The sequence below is a fragment of the Prionailurus bengalensis genome, chromosome A1, assembly GCF_016509475.1.
Source record: "Prionailurus bengalensis isolate Pbe53 chromosome A1, Fcat_Pben_1.1_paternal_pri, whole genome shotgun sequence".
NCBI lineage: Eukaryota > Metazoa > Chordata > Mammalia > Carnivora > Felidae > Prionailurus > Prionailurus bengalensis.
Window position 1 is genome coordinate 198,632,911 of NC_057343.1, and position 24,460 is coordinate 198,657,370.

The following is a 24,460-nucleotide window of genomic DNA, read 5'->3' on the forward strand; positions in this document are numbered from 1 at the left end:
CTCCAATGACACTTTATTTTTTTTTCCCAAATAGCACTTTATAAAAAGAAATGCAGGGAATTATGGAACCCAGACATTAGATCTAATCAATCAGTTGACCATAAGTAAGATTTTCAGCTATCTGAGGCAGTACAAGCATTCTCTGGAGTTATGAATACAGGGCTGTGACGTCTGCTCTGGGTTCAGATTCTGACTCCACACCTTAAGACCAGTGTGATCTCCGTCAGTTCACAAGCTTACTGTGCCACAAGTTCCTAATGAGTAAAATGTTACCATAAAACTGACTTCGAATACCATGAGAAGTCCACCAAAGGACATCTGAAAATCTCTTAGTATGGTTTTTGCGCGCTGCAGGTGTTTAACACACTACGGATCCCATCAACCCACGAAGTGGTGGGAATTTCTGACCTTGAACACACAGCCGATAATAACTTGATCAAAAATGTCAGGGGACAAAAAAAAAAAAAAAAAAAAGGCCAGTAGCTTCAGCAGAACGGCTAACGCAAATACCGAAACTAAGACACATAAAAACCATCGTTCCAAGCAAAGCAGGATTAGCGGAAAGAAGTGTTAACCAGAAGCTGAGAGACTGAGTTCCTTGGACAAATCACATACCTTCTCTGTGCTTCCACCTTTTAACCTATAAAAAGGGGATTCTGATCCCCTTGGGACTCTGGGGAGGATCTGAGAAAATGGGCTTAAACGTACTTTGTAAACTGGACGGTACGGAGCTTATAAATATGTCATTACTAGATCTTAGCTGGGAAACTCATCAAGCTGAGTAATGACCATCATCAGAAGGGAAGTCTTCCAAATCCCTCTGGGTCCTGAGCGGTTTTCTGTTCACCGGTGGCACGAGGCTAACATTTATGGAGGGTTGATTAGGTACCAGGCATTGTGCATGTAATCGCTTTGGCTTTTCCTAATATTTATGAGGCAAGCATTCTTATTATTCCCATTGTACAGTTGGGGAAACTGAGGCTCATAGTGGCCAAAGGAGTTGGAAGGAAATGGAGAGATCCCACAATGTTTTTCACACTGGTCTGTCAATTTGTGCTAAGTATCACAAAGTATTTATGTGATAATGGCAAATCAGACATAGTAGGACGATATAGGAAGCTTTTCAGCTTGCCATGAGTGAACTTTATTCAGTTTTAGCGTATATCCAGTATTCTGAGATGATCTTTCCTGCATTTGTTAATACATCATTTCTTTTGTAAAGTGAAGGTGACAGTGGATGGTAGCTCCTTTCTTTGAATGTCCTAGTTTGGCAAAGTTAAGAGCCAGTTACCCTGTGTCATTCCTCCCAATTTCTTTTTCTTTTCTTTTTTTTTTTTTTGGTGGAGGGGGGGTGTGGTAGGGAGACGATTTTACTGGTCCTTGAAATCCTGAATTCTGGGGACCCTTCATTTCATAGTATGCTGGAAGCAGTTTCTGCCTTATTTAGTTGACATGGATGTTATCTCCCCACAGGCAGAGGAAAATGTAAGGCCTGGAAAGAACATGAGAGGGAAGAAAAGGATGAGCTGAATTTTCACCAGGGAGAAAGCATCGAGATCATCGGCTTTGTCATACCTGGGCTTCAGTGGTTCATTGGAAAGTCGACACGCTCAGGAGAAGTGGGCTTTGTCCCCACCAGGAACATAGATCCTGAGTCTTACTCCCCAATGTGAGTATGGCAGACAGGCCCTCTGGGATCCTGGAGCGGGCGCCTTCCCAGTGGCCCCACCCCATCCTGAATGGGATTGAGATGAGCTCCAGGGTTCCCTGGCAAGACAGAGCCGGAAGCGCACATTCTGACTACCAAAGCTGTCCCCAGGGCTGATGGGAAGGGGAGGATGAGTGATCAAGGAATGAGTCAGGTCAGTTCTGTTCAGCAGATGGTCATGAAAGCCTTCCTGTAAGGAGAGAAGCACGGCCCCAAGGTGAAGGGCCTGCTGTCATCCCTGCAGGTGTGGTGTTGGTCCTTGTATTCTGCCACTTACCCATCCAATCAAGGGGCCCCATTAGGGAAGGGCTTGCAAAGGGACCTATAGATTACAGCTCAGGGAAAGGAGAGATCCTCCCATGGAGGTTTACCTGCTGAAAGCTAATTGTGTGGCAACAGTGTTGACCATGATGGTAGAGTGCATCTTATACTCGTTTCTGCCTGGAGTCTAGAGGGCTGGTTCTGAGAAGCAGATCGTGTGACTGATGAGCAGCAGGAATATTGACCAGTCTCCCTGGGTTGGCCTTCCTGCATGAGGATAAGAAACAGTAGGAAGCCTGGGCCCAGAAAGTACCCGAAGGAACAGAGTTGGCTGCCACATTGAGACACAGGGAAAACGTGGCTCAAGGATTATCGAAGGCCCTGAACACTCCGACTGGAATCCCTTCCCTTGTATGAAAGAGCCACCGAAGAGAGTGGAAGAAGGGCAAAATCTCTTTCTAAGCCCTGACCTTTATAGGGAGAAGAGACAGAAGGTTGTTTTCCCTACACGGAAATGTGGGAATCCAAGTGAGTCTAATCAAGGAAGAGACTCACTGAGCCCCTAAAGGATTATGGAGTGAATGGGAGTTTATAAGGAGGAAAAGGGTGTTCGGAGAACTCTCATGAAATAGGCAGTATTTGAGCCAGCTTTGTATGATGCAAGATATTTCAACTGATGGAAATGGAGAAACGTGAACACAGGTAGGAAAAGTGAGGGAGATGCTTGAGGAATGGCTCCTGCTCATTGAGAAGCAGGTCATCAGGAGAGCACTGGTGTGGCAAAGACTTGGCGGGGCATGACGTGGCCATGAGGTGGCAGACAGAGAATGCCTGTGTCCTTTAACTGGCAGAGAACGGGGAGCCAGCAAGTGTCTCTGAGAAAGGGTGACAAATGATGTGCCTGGAACTTCTCTAACCATGGTTTTGAGCGAGGTGTGCATGGGCAGGGGAGAAGCTCGAGGCAGGAGACCAGTGAGAATGCTGAGGCTGGCACTTAGGAAGGGGTGGAAGGAACGGAGAGCAGAGGTCACTGCTGTGGACCAGTCAACAGGAATTTAGAGATTCCAAGAGCTTTATAAATATGGATGCTTGTGTTCTGCCCCCAGAGATTCTATCTCATTGGTGCAGGTGGGCCCTGGGAAGCCATGGTTATGGAAGTTGCCCAGGTGGGGCTAATGTGCAGCCACAATGAGAACCACTGCTCAAGCCACCCCCTCATTTACCACGGGGGCTAGTGAGGACCCTAGGAGTGAAAGGGCTGAACCCAAGGCTCCGCGTCTGGGACCCCAGAATCCTGAGGTTAAAGCTAGCATTCTTTTTTCAGCAACACAGTTCTGCAGCTGAGGTCCTGGTAAGAGGGAGAAAGAATAAAGAGCACTGAGATTTGGTGGGGAAGAACAATTTACAGCGCAGAGGAAGAAAGAAATGTAGCAAAGGAGACGAAGGAACAAAGGGGCAAGATGAGGCGGAGGGAGGAAGGGAGGTGGGGAGATCATGAACACTGTTGCAGGCTGCAAAGCGATGAAGCAGGGCTGCCTGCTGAAAGGCCTTTGGGATTGACCGTTGAGAGGTCACTGGTCACTGAGAGGTCCGTGACCATGGGGAGGTCACTGGTCATCGGGAGGCAGCATAGCTTGGTAATCAGAATTCCAGAGCCAGACTGCCTGAGAGGCATTTATGGCCATGTGAGCACATTGTGTGTCTCCGCTAGCTTCCCAGCTTCAGGACCTTGGATATGTCCATCGGTGTCTCTATGCCTCAGGTTTCTCAACTGTAAAATGCATACAATGTTTGTACTTGCCCATAGGGTTGTCAGGAGTTAACATGAGCTAATACTGTACATGTAAAGCACTTGGAATGGTGCCTGGCACAGTGTGTGTGTGTATATGACCAATACGCATTGACTCTCACTAGTGCTGTTACTGCCATGGGTAATCTTTGAGAAGCAGTTTGAATAAGATGTCGGGGGCAATGTGTCAGATGTCATACATTATGGGACTTCTGTACCTCGTACCTTGCCCCAAATGGCAATAACTTGTACCTCTAAATTAATTTGATTACCACATTTTAGCTGATTTCGTTGGGTCCACTCTCACCATGAAGAACATAACCCCCTGTATTGAAGTGGTGGCATGAGAAATTCTCCTTGTTTCTAGTGTCTTCTGATGGCCTCTCTACCTCGTCACCTGTGGGACCCCATCACTAGAGACTACATATTGGGTAGGGAAGGGGAAAGTGAGCCAGGAGACAGGGAGAGAGGGAAGAGGGAGCGGGGGAGGGGGGGGTGGCTTATCACACCCCCTCTCCCCCCAAAGCACTCCCTAGATTACAGACCTCCCCAAATCACAGCAATGAGAGTCAAAGTCCATAAACCACCTGGTCACAAGCAACAGTCAGGGTGCGGAGGTCCTGGGAATCATCCTGTGTGTTATGCAGGTGGTCTGGCCACTGGGTGTCACTCTTAGTCTGTATTCATGTGGTATCAGGTTTCTGAAGAAGGTCTAGCATTTGCTGGTGTCCTTCCTCTTCCCATAGTCTCCCTCCCTGTGCTAGTATATTACTCCCTAAAGAGTACATTCATTCATTCATTAATCCATCCATCCATTCATTCATTCATTCATCCACTCATCCATCCAACCATCCATCCATCCATCCATCCATCCTCCCTCCCTCCCATCCATCCATCATCCATCCATGCATCCATCCAACTGTATTTATTTAACCAAATTGGGACAATTACGAGTGAAATTTCACAGAAGCTCTTTTGTGAGACAGGTTTGGTCTGTGCTTCTGACACATGGGAAAGGGATCCTGTTTTTCCAAGGAGGCAAAGTTGAGGGTTTCCTTTTTTTAACAGCACATATTTCACTATCAGCTACCTAGTTTCACAGCAACAGCAGCTGGAAAACCGGTTCTTAAAACGTGGGGGCAGGCATTCTGTCTAAATAGACATGGTATTTGTTTTGGCCAGAGTGCCTTTAGAGATTTAAAAGCTTCTGATGGTGACAGAATGCCAGACCATTCTTTTCTTTTGATTTTGTGTTTTTAAAGAGTATTTGGTGTGTGTGTGTGTGTGTGTGTGTGTGTGTGTGTTGAGGGAAAAATGTCTTTAGATATAACTGAAGACCCTTTTTTACTCCTTCTGACTTTTGCCTTCTGGTCCTGATTTCTTACCCCAGGGGCAGACTCTATTTGAATTTGATATGTATCCTCCCAGTCCTTATTCTGATACATTTTAGGAATAGATGTTCACTTGCAAAAACAACAACAACAACAACAACAACAACAACATACTAGAGTTTTATGTATTTAAAAATGTATATAAATGGGTTTTTTTTTCTGTAACTGGCCTTTTTTTCAGTTGATAGGGTAAATTTAGGATATTCACATTATAGTAGATATAGTTCATTTCACCAAAGTGTTACTTAAAGGAAATGTATACATTGAAATGTGTAAATTAAAAAGTAAGCAAAACTGAAAAATTAATGCACTCAGTATCAGATAAAAGAACATAAGAGTAAAGCCAGTATTTCATGGTATTAGAAGTTTGAAAAATTCTGTTTCTTTACATCCCCTTTTTTATACTTCATATTGTTTATCTCTGCCTTTTTTTTATTAAAGAATTTTTAAAAAAATATTTATTTATTTTTGTGAGAGAGACAGAGTGTGAGTGGGGGAGAGGCAGAGAGAGAGGGAGACACAGAATCTGAAGCAGTTTCCAGGCTCTGAGCTGTCAGCCTAGAGCCCAACTTGGGGCTCAAACACGAACCGTGAGATCATGACCTGAGCCGAAGTCAGACACTCAACTGACTGAGCCACCCAGGTGTCCCTATAATTCCATTTCTTGTGGCATCTATTTTTGCTGATGATAAGTTTGCTGTTAATCTCACAGCCATTTCTTGGCAGCTAGGCACCTTTTTTTCTCATTTTTTAAAGGTTATTCTTACTAATGGTTTGTACTACGATATACCTAGATGTGATTTTTCTGTTATATATTTATCGCAAGGTGTCCACTCCCTTGTTCACATCATGTATCCTTTAGTAGTTATTTCACTGGCGATCTGTGAGTTGTAACTACTCTCAGTCTTCAGTCCTTGTTTGTCTTAAATATACTTAAAATATACCTGTGAATGATAATTTAGCTGAGTATGGAATAGCCTTCAAAGTGGAGGGGAAAATGACTATTAACATAAAATTTCAAATCTGTTTTGCCAGGGTTTTGTCCATTTTATGAATCCTCAGAAACAATTTTTCTGATGCTGACCGTCTTTATTGTTTCTTTGTTTTCTATGTCACTAATTTCACATTTACCTTTATTGTTTCCTTCTACTTTATTTGTTTTTATTTCGTTAATTTATGCTCTTATATTTTCTGTTTAACTTTCATCCTGTAAATCGAACAGTCAAGTAATAGATCGTTGAACCCAGAAAGAAGGATTAGGAGAAACAGGAAACATGAAAAGACCAATAACCCCAAAGAAATGGAAGTCATGTTAAAATTTTTATCATTTTTATTTATTTTGCTTAGGACGTGGTGTACTTCTTCAATTTGAAGACTCATGTCTTTCTTCAATTCTGGAAAATTCTCAGTCATGCTCCCTTTGAATATTGCCTCTCTCTCATTCTTTTTAGTCTCTCTTCCGGAATATTCCTATCAGAGGTATGTTGGACTTGCCATTCTATCCTCAATCTCGCTTAATCGGTTCTTTTCCATTTTTCATCTTTTTGTTCTTCTAGGTGCATTCTGGGTGATTTCCTCAGAACCGTCTTCAGTTTCACTAACTCTCTCCTCTGCTGAGACTAAACCTGCCGTTTAACTCAACCCATGTCGTCCTAAGTGTCCATGCCTTTATTTTCATGTCTAGAATTTGTATTTGGCTATTTTTCACATATACTTGTTTCTACTGACCAGGTTCATATTTTCTCTGTAGCTTCTATTCAGTCTTTTATTTCATCATGTTAACCATGCCTATTATAAATTACTCTTCAGGTTGTCGCTATTTCTAGCTTTTGTAGTGTTCATTTACCTATTTGTGCACCTGCTGGCACTCATTGTCCGTGGCTCCTTTCCTCGCGTTTGTATTTTTGGTTACGTGAACGAATTCCCAACATTTTAAAACATGGTCTCTGCGTGAAGCTGGACTGAAGAAAACATCCCAGCAGAGCAGTTTTGGCACCCGTTTTCCTTGAAAACTTAGGAACTCGAGGAAACTCAAGGTCCAGAGCTGGTTTTTCAATGTTAAGTTCTCTGACTCTGATACCTCCATTGTAGAGTGTAATTCAGAGCCCACACCTTCTAATGGTGTGAGTCCAGGTGTTTGATTTTTTCCAGAGACTCACACAGATGGAAAGTGTGTTGTTGGCAGGCAAGTTTTCCCATCTCCTCTTTACAGAAGTTGTAGTTCTTCCAGACATCAGGCTCAAAGGGAGCTCAAAGCTATGTAGGGAGCTCAATTCAGCTTCCCGGCTTCACATAGACCCAAAGTCACATCTCCTGTCCCTGTGTGGCATTATAAGGTGAGCCCCAACTCTGAGGGCAAGTATCCCAGCTGAGAACCCCTGGGGTCTCGGGGCCATCTGCTCTGGCTTCTCAACTTGACTTTGGTTTCTCCTTTTGTTTCTGGCTCCCAGGCATTTCCTTTGCTTCCTTTCAGGTTAAAGAATGTATGAGAATATTCATCCGTGTCACGTTTTATCTAGGATTTGTCTGTGTATGTGGGTGAGAGTAGCCCCCTGTGGAGCAGCTCAGCCTGCCCTATTTCTAGAAGTCCTACCATTCTGACCCAATTTCCATGCCAGGGAAACCCTAATGTAATTTGTGAGGCATCTTGGACTCTTTCTAAATAGCTGGGACTCAGGCCATTAGCAGATCAGCTATGAGGCAACAGGCACACAGGCAGAAGACCACAGTTTCTGTCTCAGCTTGACCACTTTCTAGCTGTGTCATTCTGAGCATGTCGCTAAATGAAATAGCGAGTTCAGGAAATGCTGTGTGAAATGTGAGGGTTCTACAGAGATTTGAAATCTTATAATTTTTTTTTTTTAATTTCAGATAAGTTTAGTTGTAGATTTCAGCTAGGTGCTCTTTTGAGGATGGCTGCTCTCATGGTCTGGGAGAATCTGGAAGTCAGGCCAGAGAGGTGCAGAGTCAGTAAGTGTCATGGAAAGAGTCCTGGGCCCGGTGTCGGGACAGAGCTTTCGTGCCCGTTCTGCCACGAACTGGTGGTGCCACCTTGAGCCGTTCACGTTAGCTCCTGGCCTTCTCATCGCCGGGTTGACCTGAGTTCTGGGGACAAATGTAGGTGGCAGACCACAGCACTCTCATCCCTGCCCCTCCCTCAATTCAGCCTGAACTAGAGAAGCTCTTTTTACATCCTGCTGTACCACTTCCTAACCACCAACTTTATTTTTCTGTGTGTCAGTTTCATCCTTTGCAAAAAGTGATAAGAATAACTCCTGCCTCAGAGGGCAATTGTGTAGACTATATGAGCTCAGACGGTCTGATTCACGATAAGCTCCCCGCCCCCCAACTAGTAGCCGTTATTAACTCTCGGGCCTTCCAAGTTATTTTTGTTTAAAAAATGGATTCTGAGGTTTAAAAAAACCCAGCCTGATTTAGACCTGAAAGAGATCTTAAAAATTGTTCAGGTAGATTCTGGATTGAATTCTTTCCAAAGCACTTCTAGTTTCCATGTTCTTTGATTCGATGGCGAATTTCTAGTAAGCAAATTGGTTTTAACAACAAGTTTATACAGCACAGCAAGGATAGGGATCTCTATTATCTGCAGTCACTTCTTGCCGCCCTTGACCTTCCTTCTCCCCACTTCCCATCCACTCTCTGAATGCCACATAGTGCTTTTGTTCTGTGTCGTGAAATGAGATGGCAGCAGTTGTGAAAAGTCCCTTCTGACCATAGTCAAACTTTCTTCTTCGCTCCTCTAGATTGTGCCACCCGTCCCTGACAAAGAAATATCTCTTAACGGTCCCTTTTCAACCCTTCCCTTTGGGGGCAACCAATTCCTTTTTCCATTAAAAATGGGCACCGGGTGGTCTCCAAGAAAGGGGAGGGGTCGAGAGAAGGGCCTTTGTTTTTCTTGAGAGATGGAGTTTCAACAGGAGGGGTGTTTTCGTCTCCGCTTCGACCTGTTCAGCAGCAGCATAGCTCATCTCTTCGCGAGTGGGGTGCTGATAGCTTTTCTTCCTTGGCAGGAGAGGCAAATACCTTAGGCAACAATGAGCTGAGGAGTCTGATTTCAGCGACGGCAGGCGAGTTGGCGGTTTCTCTGTGGCCTTCGCTATATCCTGGGCTGGAGAGAGAATGGTTGCGTCTGGGGCCTGGCACCGATCAACATCCATGCCTTTTGTCTCAATGCAGGAACAAGAGCTCCGCCTTTTTCAGCGATGAGGAAAGATGCTCTCTGTGGGTCCTGGGAAGTGACAGGAAAGCTGAGTGTGCCAGCTTCCTCCACACCCTTGCTCATACTGACATAGCGTCTGTCTACCGGCTTAGTGAGTATTTGCTCCTCAGACCCCTTTGAAAGCTCAGCTCAGCTGAGCAACTGGTTGAGCAATCTGGTTGAGGACTCAACCAGTTGCGAGGTCAACCAGATTGAGCCTTCCGTTCTAATCTTGGAGAAGAAAACTGCCTGACTTGAGACTGAGGTCTCTTCCCCTAGGGCTGAAGGGGGTCTAGGTCCCCAATGATAAAGGCAGGACTGTAGAAGGTTACAGGTTCTAAGAGGTGATTTCTCCTCTCATTTTATAGATTGGAAATTGAGTTCCAATTCAATTGAGTGAATTTGTGCCTGAGCCAGGCCAAGAACCGCCTTTGCCCATTTTCTAGTCAGGACCCTCCCTCCTCTACCACACTGGCCCCAACACAGAATGACATTCGTCTGTTGGGGTGTGTTGGCTTTGGGTGGGGGAGGGACCTCAGTGCTGGCAGTTTTCATCAGTTTCTGCATGACTGATTGAGCGAACGACTGTCACTCCTTTTCCTTATTTTGGAAAGGCCCGCTGCTCTGTGTCAGGAAGGACGTTCACCCTGTGACAGTGGTTTGAGTGGTGTGAGTGGTTCTCCCCTCTCTTCAGTGATGGTGATGTTGTGTCCACCCCTGTGTGGCCAGATCAGATGGGGCACAGTTCATGGGCCCAGGACAGAGAATCTGCCGAGGGAACACACAGGCCCGCTCCCTGGAGCAGAGGTGGGCATTAGAATCTTTCACCATGCACAAGGAGCACTTGTGAGGAGCACCTAGCCCAGGCGTCTGCATCAGCCCTGGCAGAACTTTCTTGCCACAGACAGGTCACATCCCTTACCAGGCTGGACCAGGAAGCTGAAGCTGTGGACGTTGTCTGGCAGGGGTTGCTGAGGTCTGACAATCCAGGACTACTTCGGGTCTGCCTTCAGCAGGGGCAGGCCACAGACTTGGATCTAAGGGATCCGCCAACCGTTGATCCAATGATTGGGAGAGATCTAGGAGCAGGTCCCGGGTAGCCGATTGCCTCCTATCTAAAGAGCGAGAGTGCCTCTCTGTTGGATGCAGGGCAGAGCCTAGTGGTTATAAAGGTTTCCACTGTCACCAAGGCAACCAGCAGAGGGGCATCCTGTTGGTAAATTCCAGCTTCCTCAAGTCCTGTGCCCCAGGAAGGAGTGCCTCTGGGTACTTCTTCCTCCCAGAGGGAGCATCTTTTTGCAACTCACGCACCATTCGTGTTCTTGGTGGCCCTGGCCTGGAGAGATATGGCTGCAGTGAGACTCTCATGTGCTCTCAACGTCAGGGAGGGCCAGGGCACAACGGTAGCTCTCCAGAGCCCGGTTCCCTATCTCTCCCACATTTGGCCATGGGGCCTTCTACCCTTCAGAGCTTACAGATCTCAAGTATGTACAACGACTCTCACAGAGAGTGGTAGGCAGAGGCTTGACTTGGTGAGGGGCCTGCCGTCCTCAAAGTTCATTGGAGAGTGCAGAGTGAGGGCACAGGCAGCTGTTGTTTCTCTGCCAGGAAGAGTTAGAATCTTATTTCCAGAAGCCCCTGTCCCACGGAGACGAACCTGGTCTTCGCTTCCACAGTTGTACCATGACTGCTTTTGCTAAGAGAGTTAAGTTCTTTGCTGTCAAACTCAAGGTGTCTTCTTGGTTCTCGACCAGCCGTCTTCCACTTTTGTGACGTCAGGCGATGGTCCCACAGGCACCTTGGTCTCTGTGTCTCTTTTCTCTCGGACTGTGCCTTTCCAGTCTCCTTCACTGCCTCCCACCTGCCGGGAGATGCTGGTGTTTCTCTGGCTCATTCACAAACTCCCCTCCCCCAGCTGCTTTGCTTTCTTGTCCAAACACTTCTCCTAGGACCTGGGCCCATTCCTTGGGATGGGCTGTGGGTCCTCAATCTGTATTTGCAAGTCTCAACTTTTTTCTTTGGCTACATATCTACTTCATTCTCAGCCTAGAGCCCCTGCGAGTACCTCAGACTCAAAATATCTAAATGCTGTGCTCAAGACTGTTCCTTCTACCTCATCCCATGAGGTTACGTGAGGACCAAAACCAGGACGCTCAGTGGCCTCTTCACTCTAGTTGCTTCATTAGTCACCCTTGGTCACCTAGTCCCATGTCCCATTGTACATACTGGATCAATGACTGTTGAGAAGATGAATGATGAACGAACGGAGGAAGGAAGAAGGAAGGGTGTCCACGTGGCATGATGCCACATGCCATAAAGTGCGCCATGCTTGGGAGTTTTGATCATGGCTCTCTTGTCATCTGCCTGGGAGATTTGGGCCTTTAGATTTTGTCATCCTCCCCATTCCCACACCTCCTAGAAGAGAGCTCGTGTTTCTAGCTTCTCCACTTTTCTTTTCTGGCTCTGGGTCTTATTTCTACCTCAGTGCCCAACCGTGAAGTGAGTGGCTTAAACAAGATGCTCTCCAGGTCCCTACAGCTCTTAAGCTGATGATAAAGGAGAAGATTCTTTGCAGTTTCTTAGAGAAATTTAAACACAAAGGGTTCTGAGGGGACCACGGGTCTGGGGTATATACCTGCAGGCCTAGGCATGGTGGCCTATTCTGACCTAACATCAGGTCTGTCTTTCCTCTCTATCCAGGTGGGTTTGAATCCATCCAGAATCTTCCAAACGATCTAAGTGGTGAGTAGAGATCATGCCGAACCTGACCTCCGGTCCTTCAGAACAGCCTCCTGCCCTCTTGCCAGGAGCTGGCCACCACAGTGGCAGGTGCTTAGGGTTGCCCAACTCTGCCTGTCTCTTACAGCATCCCAGCCTGAAGGCTTCAAGGAGGCCAGGACTGGTAGAGCCTGGGAGGAGCATCAGGCCGTGGGCTCCAGACAGTCCAGCAGTTCCGAGGACTCCAGCCTGGAGGAGGAGGAGCTCCTCTCAGCAGCCTCAGACAGCTATCACTTGCCAGAGCCCGATGACCTCGATGACCCAGAACTGCTCGTGGACCTAAACACTGGTCAGGAAGAGGAGGAGGCTGAGAATTTCGCCCCCATGCTGGCGTTTCTGGATCACAAGGGCTACGCTGACCACTTTAGGAGCCTCTACGACTCCTCCTTCTCTTTCCTCACGTCTTCCTTTTACAGCTTCTCTGAGGAGGACGAACTTGTGGCCTACCTGGAGGCCTCAAGGAAGTGGGCCAAGAGGAACCACATGACCTGGGCCCATGCCCGGCTCTGCTTCCTCCTGGGCCGGCTGAGCGTCAGGAGGGTCAAACTGTCTCAGGCCAGGGTGTACTTTGAGGAGGCTATGTACATCCTCGATGGGGCATTTGAGGACCTATCCTTGGTGGCTGCTCTGTACATCAATCTGGCTGCCATCTACCTGAGGCAGAGGCTGAGGCATAAAGGCTCAGCCCTGCTGGAAAAGGCAGGTGCCCTGTTGGCCTGCCTGCCTGACCGTGAGTCCAGCACCAAGAATGAGCTTGATGTGGTGGCCTATGTGCTACGCCAGGGGATTGTGGCTGGCAGCTGTGTCCTGGAGGCCAGGGCCTGCTTCCTGGCCATCCGATTGCTCCTGGACCTAGGCCGGCATGAGGAGGTCCTGCCCTTTGCCGAGCGTCTGCAACTCCTCTCTGGACACCCTCCTGACCTGGATGCCGTGGCCACCATCTTGAGTTTTCTGTATGATAAGAAATACCTTCCACACCTCGCGGTGGCCTCTGTCCAACAACGTGGTACCCAGAGTGCCCAAATTGGAAGTACCCTTCCAATTTGGCAGGTCTACCTGGTTCTCCAGAACACCGCCAAGCTCCTTGGAGTTCCCTCTTTAAGCTGGGGTGAGGTTTCTGCCCTGGCCTGCCCAGCGCTCAGGCAAGCGCTGGTTGCCTGTGAAGAGCAGGCCAGTCGGAGCACCCAGAGGGCCCTGTGTCTCATCCTGTCCAAAGTGTACCTCCAACACAGGTCTCCTGATGGCGCCATCCACTACCTGAGCCAGGCCTTGGTGCTAGGGCAGCTGCTGGGTGAGCAGGAGGCCTTCGAGTCTTCCCTGTGCCTGGCGTGGGCTTATCTCGTAGCCAGCCAGGCAAAGAAGGCGTTGGACATTCTTGAACCGCTGCTATACTCTCAGAAGGAGATGGAGAGCATCACCCAAAAGGGGGTGGTCCATAACCTCCTGGGCCTTGCACTTCAGGGTGAAGGCCGGGTGAACAGGGCAGCCAAGAACTATCTCCGGGCTTTGAACAGAGCTCAGGAAATGGGGAACGTGCGTAACCAGGCGGTGACTTTGGCCAATCTTGGCCACCTGACTCTCAAGTCCTGGGCTCGGCAACCAGCCAAGGACTATCTCCTGCGGGCCGTCCGACTTTATTCTGAACTCCAGACCAGCGTGGAGACAGACATGGAATTAGTACAGGTGCTTCTCTGGTTGGCCCAAGTCCTGGTGTCTGGACGTCAGCTGGCCAGTGGCCGCCTTTGCTACGAAATGGCATTGCTGTTGGGCTTAAGGCATCGGCACCTAAAGAGTGAGTATGTCCCATGCTGTTGCACGCTTCAGAGAAAAGTGTTCGATCATGTTTTGCCCTCGTCCTATCTCAAGTGATCTCATTCATGTCCCTGCTTTATGTTCAGGTCAGCTTCAGGTCACCAAATCCCTCTGCCATTTCTACAGCTCTGTTTCCCCAAACCCCGAGGCGTGCATCACCTACCATGAGCACTGGCTGGCCCTAGCTCAGCAACTCAGGGACCGAGAGATGGAGGGGAGGCTGTTGGAGTCCCTCGGGCAGCTCTATCGGAACCTGAACACGGCCAGGTGAGTCTGGGCTCGGGGACAGTCCTGGAAACAGCTTACCTTCCTTGAGGAGAAGCAGCACTCTTTTCCTCAGGACGTGAAGTTCACATGCATATTCGAACAAGTTCTCTAATTTTTCTGTACCTCAGCCTCCTCATCAAAGATGAGAACGGTGGCATAGACCTTATAGTATTAAAAAAAAAAAGTTTACTTATTTATTTTAAGACACAGAGAACAGGGGAAGGGCAGAGAGAGAGGGAGACAGAATCCGAAGCAGGCTCCAGGCTCCGAGCTGTCAGCATAGAGCCCGAGGCGAGGCTCAAACTCACAAACCGCGAGATTATGACCTGAGCCGAAGTCTGAGGCTTGACCGTCGGAGCCACCTGGGTGCCCCAAGGGGGCCTAATTTAGAGAGGTGGCAATGATACAGGACTGGACCCCTCAGGAGGTCTTGGTTACCTGTGGACAGTGGGTAATAGAGAAAGGACACAAAGTAAGTCAATCCACTGGTGGGGGGCGGGTGGGTAGAATTTGACAGTAAAAACATTTGATTTGCAACCTTACCTTTAAAATGCATCTGGAAGTGATGGGCCTAAGTTTATTTTCACCTTTTAGTTAAGAGACTTAGGTTAGAATCGCAACCATGCAATAAGTCATAGAATAAACAGCAAAAGAACTGTTGACTTTTAGCTCAATTGTGTGCACAAGATTGCATAACAGCACGATGGAATATCCTTTGTTTTGCGATTGACTTTTCAGCCCTCTCTTAAAAAGCCTCCTCTTTGCAAAAATACACCAAACCTTAACTGTTTTACCCCAAAGCTTCTTTTAACCCCTTGACCTTTGAATCATTCTCACGTGAAGCATCCTGCTATCTTCTGCTGGCTTTCTCTTCTCTCACGTCCACACTGGGTCCAATTGGCCTACTCCTCATTCACCAGCAGTGTGGCCGGCTGTTCTGCTTTCCAGCAGGCCTGCAATTGATTCCATTACATTCTGCATGGTTTGCAAGAGATCTGACTTCATTTTGCAACAGATTAGCAGTGTGGCGTTGTACTCATAATTATGAATGACATCTAAAATACGGCAGGGATAATTGCCAGTGTTGAGCAGAGAGAGAGGTGGTTGGGGAGAAGCTAATTGAATGACAAACGTTGCTTCTCTGGGCAACATGGCAACCTGGGGCATCAGGGCAGCCAGATCACTAATAGTCAGATAATAATCTCTCTCTGTTCCCCTCCCTCTGTCTCCCTCTCTCTCACCCTTTTCCTCTCTTGCAAGAATCGGGTGTCCTCTAAACCTCCCGCCATCTTTGCCTTCAGTTCTAGGACGGGAGGTTTGGATCCTTGCAACGTGTGAGGGGACAGGAGGTGTGGCCCAGAGCGACACCGCTTCCATTCCAGGACGCCCCATGAATGTCCTTTTAATGAGGAGTGAATTTTTGGCGGTCCTCATTCTATCATTCTGGAAGTTGATCCAGATGGGGATCTTTTAAGCTTCATATTCTAGAATTCTAATCTCTGAGATTCTGATCTGTACAACTCCCTTTCTTCTGCTTTACCACTAATGTGCGTGATACGAAGAAATTTAGGAAGTGCCTTAGGTGTCAGAGGAAACCCCTGCAAACATAAGGTCATCATCCCTTTGCAGAAAGCTCAGTTCGTCAAGGAGAACATGCTACAATGCGATATTTATTTAGCAGGTATAAATTACCTACTCCTGCAAGGCACTTAACAGACACAGAGAAACAGGTATTTGCATACACCTTGAGGTGGTTACTGTAATTTAGCTCTAAGCTTCCTGGTAACTGAGGGAAAAAGGGGAAAGCCACAGGAGGTTCTCATTGTCTGATTAAAAAAAATAAACAAATGTGTCTGTTGGAGCAAATGCTTTTCTGGCACTTGTTTCTGGGAGGCTCTCATTAAGTGGGTCTTGATGTATGGACAGAGTTCTTCCACGAAACTCTCCCTGTGGGATTTCCGTACTCACGACGCTCAAAGGCAGGAAGGGTTCCTGGGTGAGGATGGCAGGCATCTGCAGGGGAGGGTTTGGAGGGAAAGAAGAGGAGGGTTGGGGAAGACTTCAGGAAGGCGGTAGCGTGTGAAGAAGGTCTTAAGGGATTGGTAAGATTTCGGAAAGCGGAGGAGGGGAAGAGAATAAGATCTGGGGTCGTGGGGATTGCTGTAGCAGTGGGAAGGGGGGACCCATCTGGAAGACACTGTGTAGGTTTGATGAAGTTTGGTGTTCAAGTGGATATGGGTAGTAAGGGAGAGAGAGGCCTTCGGCCTGTCCCCTAGGAGGGGATGCGGAGGTGGGCTGAGGTGGGGAGGGCCTCTGGACTGGCACAGCGGGCAGCCATAATGAAAATGGTGGCCGGAATAGTAGCTAAAGGCCTTCACGGCGAGCATGCAGCGTTTACCAAGATACGTGTAATCTCAGGATAACTGCACAAATGTCCACAAAGACCTGTGGGAACTGAGAACGAAGGAAGCCAAGTAATTTGAAGCTGCGCAGTCGGGGTTGATACCCAGGCTGAGTCTAGCACAGGGGTTGGCAAACTTTTTGTTAAAGGTCAGACAGGAAATGTTTTAGGCGTGGTGACCATGTGGTCCCGGTCACGACGACGCTGAGGTTACATTGCCTTGTGAAAACAGCCGTAGACTACGTGTGGGAGGGAGTGCGGCTGGGTTCACTGAGATTTGGTTTACAAAAGCAGGAGAAGGCTGCATCCCGGTCTAGAGTCCATATTCGTAACCGCTCTGTATGTATTCTGCCTGTTCGGTCAGCAATTTCCCCCCCAGATAAACTGTTAGTGTGGATGGCTATAGCGTGAAGGCTCCAGGAGTTGTATGGATGAGCAGGGCCTCACTGTTCATCTGGTCTGACCCCTGCCTGCTCCAGAGAGTCCTGGCTGCTGACCCACTTGGTTTCACCAGTAGTAGCTCAGATCCCGGATTCCTCCATTTATGGTGGTTTCACTGCCTCATGCTCCCTTTCTACTCATGTCAATTCCTCCTATTTGAAAGGTTTTCTCTAGGGTGGAGGATGGTAGGTGAGGGCATACAGACGGAGAAAGCTGCGGCCCAGCCTTTGGGTGTTTGCCTTGGAATACTTTGCTGTCCCTTTGTCCAGGACTGTCAGGGTCTTGCTATCTCTGCCTCCAGGGTGACAGCTACAAGACCTAGTGTTTCCAGTCTCTCAGTGGGCAGGGCCCTTGGGCATCTTGTTTTCTGTCTTCAGGTGACAATGTATAGATTGTGCCTTGTACTGAACCAGGTGGGATCCATGGGAATTTTGAGGCTCTATTGAACCCAGCTGACAAATGTTCACTGGGCGTTTATTATAGCCCAAAAACCTGACAGAGAGCTAGAGTCCCTGAGCTCACAATGCTTATAGTTCAAGATATTGACAATATTTACATACATATTTGCCAAAGGTATCCTATAAATTGTGGTAAGGGCCACCAAGGATGTGCATGTTATTTTTAGAAAGAAGACATGCCTGTATGCAACAAGTCTTCACGAAGTAATTCTTTGCATGTGGCTAGAATAGTCGCCGGAAGTCAGTATTCCTTATTCTTATTCTTATGCTTCTTACTCCTGTGGAATGAACAAAGAAACGCTTCGCCATTTGGTTTTCGGTGTAACTACTACAACCAACCACTAACATTTCTGTAACCCTGAAAGAAGGAAGCACTGCTCTCACTGACGTGTCATGTGATCACGAGGCTGGGACGTACATCACCACCCCTACTTTGGCAGGTGAGGAAACCTTGTTCGAGGCTGGAAGTAGCTTACGCTCTTCCCAAACTTCTAGGTTGTTAAAGGAGTTAAAAAAAAAAAGCAGAAGCCCTCCCATGTGCTGATTTCTGAGCCCGAGACTGAGCGCTGCTTGAGGGTGTGTGTGGGGTTCTGGAGTCAGATTGTCAGGGTTAGACTCTGGTTTAACGTTTATTTATTTTTGAGACAGAGAGAGACAGAGCATGAACGGGAGAGGGTCAGAGAGAGAGGGAGACACAGAATCCGAAGCAGGCTCCAGGCTCTGAGCCGTCAGCACAGAGCCCGACGTGGGGCTCGAACTCACGGACCGCGAGATCATGACCTGAGCCGAAGTCAGCAACCCAACCGACCAAGCCACCCAGGCGCCCCAGAGTCTGGTTTAAACAACGTCTATTACCTGGTCCCTGTCACTTACCCTTTCTGAGCCTTATTTTTCCCTATTCGTAAAGTGGATATAATACCGGGACTAGCTGCGTAGGGCTGTTTTGATGATTAAGTGAGATAAGGCATGTCAGGTGCTCAATAAATGTCAGGGAATGATTACTGTCACGTATTACAAGACCAAACAGCAGAGGGCTCAACCTAAAGCTTTAGAAATGAACAGTGCCAACTTGGACAAATTAAAAAAAAAAAACCCTCTGAGTTTCTTTATTTGCACAATGGGCTAAGATCCCTCATGGCTTAATGTTTCTGAGGTTTAAATGACAGAATGGGCATTAAAATTCATATCCCAACACCTGGCATGGGTCAACCCTCGGTGAGTGGCCGGTCTTATTGTGGAAACAGGGCAGGACCAATGAGTGGAGGCTGGGCCAGAGGTCAGACACTCACTCAGGCAGGGCAGGGATCTGGAAAGCCCCAGCAGGGGATGGAAAGAGGAAGTCTGGGAATGCAGGTGCATGAGAGTCACTTGGCCACAGGTTCATGGTTGATGTCCAGGTGGGAAGGAAGGAACAAGGACTCAGCTGTAGAGAATGAACTTCAGGGGCAGGAAAAATGGGAAACAGAGGACTCAAGATTAGAGAGGAGGAGAGATACCCAGGCAAAGCCTTGGCAATAGGTGGCCCGGAAGAGCATGATGCTCGGGATCAAGGCTGATCGGATGCTGTCCCACCAGCCAGGCTCCTTACTTCTTTTGATTTGGGAGCTAAGCCACACCTAGGGGCTGCAGGTGGCGGCTGATGGAACTGGAATGCTGGTCCATTTCAGGCCAAGCCAGTGGCTCATCAGGTGAGCGATGGAGCACAGCCACTGGCATAGGCAAACAACTGGGCAGTGATGGGTGACAGGATAGGACCAAGGAGGCTGGAAACCACCTTCCACTTTCAGACCTTCGGGCACTTGTTTTCACTGGGCGTCATGGATCAGATGTACGTCTTGGAGGCAGGCAGTGGTCTCTGGGAAACCCTGTATGCACGAGGAGCCTTGATGGTGCTGTGTGAGCCGTTAGGTTTCTGTAAGTCCTGCCTTCCCCTGCGGGGTGTTTCTTGGAGAGAAATCCTGACGGCTCATCCACAGTCATAGTGAGCTCAGAGAGAAAAGGTCTGAGAAGCAAAGTTCCATTCCTCTTCTGCGATCGGCTTCTTTGTAATAACCCACGTCTTGCTCCCTGGGGGTCTGGAGAAAACAACCATAGCTTAAGGGTCTCCCAGGACAGCAAACAGTAATAAACAAAAACAGAGGAGGGAATAGGAGGATGAGATGTAGGAGTCCTGTCTTCGTCAACTGTTCCAGTGGGAGTGGGGAGAGCGGGGCTTGAGTCTTGGAAACTCTGCTTGAGGTCTGGGGTGGGGGGTACGGAGCGGGTGAGAGAAGATGGGGCCCCCGTTTATCCTAGCTCAGCCAGGCAGGCTGGTGACCAGCTCAGCACTATGTGCAGCTTCTCAGCTCACAGCCAGGAGAATGTCACAGTCTGACATTCTAATACTTGAGAGAGGGTGGCCTGTGCCCATCCTGAATGCCCTATCAAGAGCTGGGCAGTGGGGGGAAACCCGAGTTCTTTCTTCTCAGGAGTTGCAAGGGCCAAATGCCTGGCACTTTCTCCAGAAGGCCAGTAGCTGCCTCGTTGCCAACACGAATCAGGGCCTCATTAGTCAAAGGCAATGCTTGTTTTCATCACTGTGCACAATGATGAGATGGTAACCACGTTTGATGAGGACCTCCTAACTGTGCATACACTTGGTTGATGATGATCCATGTTTCTAGAAGGATCTTTATGGTTTGGAGTAGTTGTTCTCAGATTTTGATGTGCGTGGACATAACCCCTGGGTTATTAGGGTGTGTTAGGGTGCACCTGGGTGCATTAGGAATCCAGATTTGGAGCTTGCACCTGCCATGATTTGGACTTAGTGAGTCTGAGGTAGCTCTAGGAGTCTATATTCTTTAAAAAAATTTTTTTTAATGTTTATTTATTTATTTTTGAGACAGAGAGAGATAGAGCATGAATGGAGGAGGGTCAGAGAGAGGGAGACACAGAATCTGAAACAGGGTCCAGGCTCTGAGCTGTCAGCACAGAGCCCGACGCGGGGCTCGAACTCACGGAGCGCGAGATCACGACCTGAGCTGAAGTCGGACGCTTAACCGACTGAGCCACCCAGGCACCCCTAGGAGTCTGTATTCTTAATAAACTCCCAGATAATGCTGCTGCAGGAGGGCCACGAGTCTCAGGGGAATGTGGGTGCTGTGAAATGAGTTCTGGGCCAGGACTCAGGAGAAGGGAGTTTTGGCCTTGGAGTTTCCCCCAATGTGTTGTGCAATCTCGTGCAAATTACTTCCCACTCTTGGCCTGTTGCCTCTATAACATAAGGGACTGGGCTGGATCTCCAAGTTTCAACCCAGGTTACACAGTGAAGTCACTATCGAGCCTTGACTAAATCCTCCCACAGTGTCCCAGGCCTAGCATGGCATGTCAACACCTTGGGGTCACTTTGCCTGTGTATGTGTGTTTAAAAAGCTTCTGGGTGATAATTGCTGCTGGAATGGAGAAATACTATCTAGATGATGCCCCATGTTCCTTCTTGTTCTAGAATTCCGAATCTGTGCCACACTACATAGCCTGTGCGTCATTTCTTCTTTAGTCCCTGCCATGGGGGAAGAGTTTCGGATGTAAGACAATTTTCCAGATAATTCGAGTCCTCCGATAAACACCAACCTTTTAAGACTTGTGGCCCTTGTTCGATTTTTCTTCTCAAACAAAACATCTAAATCTTTTTGATGATGTAAAGTTACCACTGTGCTCATTCATTCGTGCTTTTATTTAATAAATATGCCTTTGGTATCCACTGTGTGTTAGGTGCTTATGGCAAAAAATGTTACAGTGTAACATCCAAAAGATGGATGTGGGCCATGGGCCATGATAGTGACTCTGATAACTAACCTGTGAATATTTATCATTGTTACACTGTTTCTCCATCCGAGCATTCCAGCTTCACCATCTCACTGAATCCTCCCAATAACCCTCGGAGGCAGGTACAATGACACCCCCATTTTACAGATGGGAAAACTAAGGCACAGAAAGCTTCTATACTTTCTCAAGTTCACACAGATGTTTGAAGCTGAGCCAGGCCTCTGATCTCTCCGTGTGACCAGGGACAATCTGGTCCTGGACAATCTGGAGGGTGGCTCCCTCCCAGAGCCTCAGTTTCTTCCTGTGCTGAGTGACTCCGAGGCCCCTTTGAGGGGGCCCTTGACTCACACCTAATGGTTCCATGTCTGCCCGCTCCCCCAACCCAGGTCTCTCAGGAGATCTCTCACCTGCATCAAGGAGAGCCTGCGTATCTTCATCGACCTGGGGGCGAAAGACAAGGCTGCTGAGGCCTGGCTCGGAGCTGGACGACTCCACTACCTCATGCAAGAAGATGATCTGGTGGAGCTGTACCTGCAGGTAAGTCTCCTGCAGAGCCCACCTGCCCCCTTGGGTCATCTGGGGAGACAGCGTACCCTCCAAAGCGACCAGCTGGAGAGAGGTGATGTCCATGCTGAGCCCTGGGAGGGAGGGGTGACGCTGGGATGTCCCCTGGACACAAGATGGAGCCCAGAGTGGTCTGGTGACAGGTGGCCAGTGCCTGAGTCCCATAGGGACGCGTGGGCTCTCAAAGAATGTGGCAGGAGAGCCGCTCATCTGTCGTGTCACGATCGATCTCTGCTAATCTCAACACAAACCTTGACTTCCGGGGTTTTGCGGCAATATGAGGCAAGGTTGATGAGTGCAGGGTGTTAACGTTATTGTCCTCTTCCAGTCTTTTTGTTTGCATCCCTTTAATGCCTGAGATATGGGACAGTGTAGTGATGAAAGGCCGGGGCTTTGCAGACAGACAGCCTGGAATCCGGTCACAGAGCCATCAAGTATGGACCACGTGACCTTGGCCTGGCGGCACCGGCCACATCACAGGGCCTCGGTTTCTTCATGGGTAAACCCCATCTCTAAGGGTAAGGATTATGTGTGTCACTTGCGTAGGAAATGCATATACAAAGCAAGCATTTACTAAATGCTTGGGACTTAGTGAATTCTTAATAAATGGCATTTTATTATTATTATTGTCATCATCATTGCTATTATCTGCACAGTGCCGACATTATGATGGTATACATCATTTGTTTCATTGGAAACATGTCATTTAGCTTTTCTTCCTTCCCGTTTCTTATTTTTCTCCCTTTTTATTCCCCTTATTACTTAAACTCACACAAAGTCACTTCCGCCGAGACTTAATGATGGTTATGTTAACAGTGAGCGCATGCTCACTGTGCAAACACATCACATACCTGCTGTAGTTTAACCCTCATTCCGAATACAGCAGGAGTGTCTACTCCAGTTCCCATTTCACGGATGTGGCTCAATGAGGCTGAGTAACTTGCCCAAGGTGATACGGCTGGTAAGCTGTGAAAACTGCCCACGGGCCGTGTGACACAAAGCCTTCACTCTCAGCCTCCATGCTCTCCTGCCGTGGGACTTTAGAGCTGGAAGCGTTTTCAGAGAGCAGACAATTCGGCCTTGCCTTTCACTCTCCAGGACACGAGGCCCAGGGGCGGCTGTCTGGGGTGTGCATTTGCTCGGCCGGCAGAGCCCCCTGATTCCCGGATTCCACCTCCCCACCTGTTTCTCCGTGCAGCAAGGCAACAACAATTACTGCCGGGTCTTCCCCAGGGACCCATTGGCCAGCCCTGGTTGCAGGCCCATGCAACCCCAGACCTGATTTTCTGCAGAGTTGTTCTCAACCTCAGGCCCTCTGAGGTCCCACAGCTGGGCTGCAGACGCTGTGGTACATTCTTCAGCTTCCTCACTACGTTTTGTTTACATGCAATGTGGAATCGCTGGCTACAGATAGAGAGGTCGTGGGAGCCAGGGGAAGGGTATCACGCTGGAAGACACTAGCATTTCTTTGGCAGTAACTATTATGTAAATGTAGAGAGTTTTCCTTATTCTTTCTGAGCCTTGGTTTCTCCGTCTGCAAAGTGTAGGTGTTGGATGAGATCGCTGTTTTCCCAACTCCAGTCATTTGTGTATGAACTTAATGGTTTTGCCACGTTTATGTATCGCCTGTACCGTTATTATTTTCTTTGACTCAACTTCAGATCAACTCGATTTGATCACTTAGAGCTTTTTACACTAAATCACACTATCTGAAAGCACAGATTTGGATGCATTATTCATCTCTCCTAAAACATATTAAAATAAATACTTAACTATTGAAACACAAAATGCTTGTCTCTGTACTGCTAAAAAATCATCTCAAGGGCTCCCCAAGAGATCTCTCATGCCACGATGGGGAAATGGCAGACTAGGGAATCGTAAAGCCTTCTTACCAGCCCCGTGAGTGTGGACCACAATTCGACGTTCAGAGGATGTGAGCCGAGAGTTGAACCAGGTGGCCAGGACCTCACTCTTGCCGGTCCTGTGGCCGTTTGGAAATCTTCTCTGCCTTTGACAGCTGTCTCTGTCGCATCCAGGCAGCCATCCAGAAAGCCCTGAAGTCCGAAGAGCCCTCCCTGGCTCTCAAACTCTATGAAGAAGCGGGCGATGTGTTCTTCAATGGGACCCGCCACAGGCACCGTGCGGTGGAGTATTACCGGGTAAGTCCAGCCAGCCCAGCCAGGCGCTGGCACAAACGTGCCGGGGCCACAAGGCCTGGGGCCCCCTTCCCCTCTCTTCCTGTTATTCCTTTTCCTTTCGTTCCTCATTCAGTGCCTATGTGGTCTTCCTTTCTTCAATCCACAAGCCCCCAAAGAAGGAGTTGATAGATTCTGTCATTCCTAGGCTTGATAAATCATCTTTTCTGGCAAACCACTCCAAAATAATTGCATCTCTTGGGTGAGTGGTGCTTTACGGTTTCTGGCTCACTTGTGTGTTTACCAGAATGTTCCCGGGTACCACTGGGGGCACGGTGGGGAGATGATTGGTCCAGGGATGAACGCTTGTGTTTTACTATGTTTTTATTAAGTGGGCATTAAAATACATTTAAAATATTAAACATGTGTAACACC

At 48.1% G+C, this 24,460-nt stretch overlaps 1 protein-coding gene across 2 annotated transcripts in view; it reads left to right on the forward strand.

Moving 5' to 3' along the window:
• SH3TC2 (SH3 domain and tetratricopeptide repeats 2) overlaps positions 1–24,460 on the forward strand; it is a 49,946-nt gene that overhangs the window by 19,722 nt on the left and 5,764 nt on the right. For both annotated transcript variants that reach the window (XM_043598359.1, XM_043598366.1), the window contains exons 8-14: positions 1,474–1,669; positions 9,344–9,477; positions 12,066–12,107; positions 12,232–13,935; positions 14,042–14,222; positions 21,713–21,863; positions 23,927–24,049. In XM_043598359.1, coding sequence (XP_043454294.1) covers positions 1,474–1,669; positions 9,344–9,477; positions 12,066–12,107; positions 12,232–13,935; positions 14,042–14,222; positions 21,713–21,863; positions 23,927–24,049 — 2,531 coding nt within the window. The remainder of the gene's footprint in view (positions 1–1,473; positions 1,670–9,343; positions 9,478–12,065; positions 12,108–12,231; positions 13,936–14,041; positions 14,223–21,712; positions 21,864–23,926; positions 24,050–24,460) is intronic.